General features: G+C 39.6%; 1 protein-coding gene across 1 annotated transcript in view; it reads right to left on the bottom strand.

Moving 5' to 3' along the window:
- Nucleotides 1–3,181, bottom strand: part of tonsl (tonsoku-like, DNA repair protein) — a 22,765-nt gene that overhangs the window by 16,101 nt on the left and 3,483 nt on the right. The window contains exons 6-10 of the mRNA XM_016546112.1: nucleotides 2,309–2,480; nucleotides 2,060–2,174; nucleotides 1,687–1,832; nucleotides 1,375–1,527; nucleotides 1,119–1,244 (exon numbers count right to left, since the gene is read on the bottom strand). Coding sequence (XP_016401598.1) covers nucleotides 1,119–1,244; nucleotides 1,375–1,527; nucleotides 1,687–1,832; nucleotides 2,060–2,174; nucleotides 2,309–2,480 — 712 coding nt within the window. The remainder of the gene's footprint in view (nucleotides 1–1,118; nucleotides 1,245–1,374; nucleotides 1,528–1,686; nucleotides 1,833–2,059; nucleotides 2,175–2,308; nucleotides 2,481–3,181) is intronic.

Genomic DNA, 3,181 nt, shown 5'->3' with positions numbered 1-3,181 from the left:
CCTGTACACTAAATAATCTAACCCTCATACTTGCATAACAATAGCAGTCTATTTATTTAGTGGTCCAAGTTGAAGTCAGTATGTATATTAATGACAATATGGGACAAATATAATGTAATTTAGTGGCGGCAGGAACTGCGCGCTGCCGGTACGTGTACAGTGAGACAAAACAACGTGCACATTTATCAAAGACACGAGTGCGCGTACACTCATGGAAAACGATGTGTTCGGCAGTTAAAGACGCGGCGCGTCTGTGGAGTGCACGTCATGGGAAACAATGTGCTCAGTAATTAAAGAGGCAGGGTGGCGTTTCTGTTATTTAGTTTGTGACATTCTTTACGGGAAACGCCGACGTAAGGCTGCTCAGAGCGCTTGGTCACGTGTCGCACCAGAACCGTTTTTGGAACCGAAATTTAGAAATAGCTCACGGTTCCGGTTCTTTTCAAAAAACAGGACCGATTCTGAATAATAACCGGTTATCGGTTCCCAACCCTATTTATAATGTTCCAAAAGATTTCTATTTCAAATACTGTATGGGAAACAATGTGCTCAGTAATTAAAGAGGCAGGGTGGCGTTTCTGTTATTTAGTTTGTGACATTCTTTACGGGAAACGCCGACGTAAGGCTGCTCACAGCGCTTGGTCACGTGTCGCACCAGAACCGTTTTCGGAACCGAAACTTAGAAATAGCTCACGGTTCCGGTTCTTTTAAAAAAACAGAACCGGTTCTGAATAAGAACCGGTTCTCGGTTCCCAACCCTAATTATAATATATAAATATTTTAAAAATATATACACAAATTAGATTTTTTATATAAATGTACTAAATCATTTATTGATTAATTTTTGTAAACATTCAAAAATAAATACTAATTGCAGAAATGTTGTGAATGTGTTATATACGATCTTTCAATTAAATAGCGTGATATTGTCTATATAATGGACATCGGCCACTCTGCTTTCTAAATTATCAGCATCGGCCACCACAAATGTTGGTTGACCACTAGCCAGTACCACTGTTAAACTACACTGTTTTTCCAAGCAAGCCTCTTCAGATCATAAAAACAGTGAGGCTCCTGCACATTAAACTACTGTATGTGTGAGCATTCTTTTAACCAACCTGTAGTTTGTTTAGACCTGACCTCACAGCACAGCTCAGAGCAGCACTGAAACTGTGATCGAGCGTCTCCATAGACTGTCCGATCTCCTCCTCGCAACCAGCTATATTCAACCACGTCTCACACTCCTGAAAAACACAAACACAAGACAATCACTGAAAAATGAAGAAGTTTGTGCAGCTCTGAAGATGATACACAACAGATTTGATACATTAACTGAGTAGTAGGCAGTTTATGAGGAGTTTCTGGCTATGTTACCTCTTTAGGGTTGCCCTCTCTCAGCTTTAGTTCTTGTCTGTAATGTTCCACGGCCCTGTGATGTTGTCGCAAATCTGTGTATGTGGCCGCCAATGACACGTGAATGACGGCTAACTCACGAGCAGGCTTCCCTAAAACCTCTGCACACACCAGCTGATGCACAAACACGTGAGGTAACAACTTTAAATAAAGCTTACACAGAAATATACTGAAAATAAATAAAAATGACATTTAAAATAAATAAATAATCAATTAAAAATATGGATGCAATATATTAAAAATGGTTTTTGGGGGTATTGTACATCTTCTTACTTGTGCTTGATAAGCTTCCAGAGCTTTGTTATAGCAGCCCACTTTACAGTAAAGATCTCCCAGCTGCTCTGACAGATCCAAGGCCTCGTGGGAAAACTTATCAGTCACTTCTGTTGCCGTCTGCTCCAGTTGACAGCCCCGGATTGCTGCATCAGACACACATTCAGTCAAACACCATGTCAGTGTCTGCTAATACTGTTATTAGAAGCTACAGTGCTTTGATTTAGCATTTTCTAACTGAAAATCTCCATTACGCTCCGAGAGATCAGCATTCAGCCTTAAGCTGTGCAGCTTTAAGAGATAAACCGCTTTTAGATCTCCTGATCTGACAAAATCTGTCAAACTGATCGCTCACAGATGTTCTTCATCTCACCGTGTTTGAAATCTCTCTTGACGGCCTCACGATCAGAAGGCTGCTGGGAGCCCAGACAGAAGGCTTTCTTCAGAGAGCGCCGCGCCGCCGCAAAGTCACCAAGATGAAGCAATATCTGAAGAGATACACCCCGAAAAATAAATACACCTGTCAAAAATCATTGAAGGGGATGGGAAACACCAAACTACACAGGTAAAGGCCAGCACATGTTGGTGATGTTGCTGTCTGGAGATGTCGTGGGATTGTCACCTTGCCGATACTATGGAAACACTCGCTCTCACTGAACTTGTCCTTCATTTTGCGGGCGCATTCTTTCGACTGCTCGAAACAGCGCATGGCGCGCGAGTGCTGCCCGTTGCGGAAGTGAATGCTGCCCAGGTTGAAGTTGGCACGATACAGATCCTCTAGAAGGTTGTTTTTCCTGGAGGAAAAGAGGTCAGATATCCACAAAATGGTTTTGTACCAACATAAGCGCAGTGAAGACTTTCATATTCAGGGATTCTGCAGGATTTTTAAGCTCAAATTTAAGACTTTTTAAGACCTTTTTTAAGACCTGCACAAATAAAATTAATACCATATGAGCGGGGTAGGGCAATGTCTATAGTAACATATTAAACTGTACAATTACTGTAAAAAGTATAATTTACAGTTCAGATACAAGTTTTCACAAAAACAGAAAGTTCGAACGAGCCGTTTTAGGTAGGTGTGGCTGACTCTTAACTTTGATAAAGAATATCTCTTTGGATTTGAGACTTTAGTCTTTACAACTTTACAGATCTTCTTTATGCACCAAGAGCTTGTAACACTCCAAAGAGAAAGGAAAAAATGAAATCGCATCATATGACCCCTTTAAACCAATTTTAACAAAATGCATGAGTCAAAAGTATTAATTACTATATTAATTTAAACAATTATCATCAATAAATTAATATATATATTAAATAACACATTAGGGTTGTGCGATATTGACAAAAAAAGTATATCTCGATAATTTTCTGATGAAATCAGTATCAACAAAATTGATCTTTGCAATGCAGAGGAAACACAGAAGCTGATGGACATGGAATACTTTAACCTGCAGTTACAAATGCATAGTTAAATAATGTTTTGATATTTTAAACA

This window comes from Sinocyclocheilus rhinocerous, unplaced genomic scaffold (genome assembly GCF_001515625.1).
Source record: "Sinocyclocheilus rhinocerous isolate Xijiao unplaced genomic scaffold, SAMN03320098_v1.1 scaffold853, whole genome shotgun sequence".
NCBI lineage: Eukaryota > Metazoa > Chordata > Actinopteri > Cypriniformes > Cyprinidae > Sinocyclocheilus > Sinocyclocheilus rhinocerous.
Note: the sequence above shows the minus strand (reverse complement) of the source record. Positions and strands in the feature narration are given on the sequence as shown.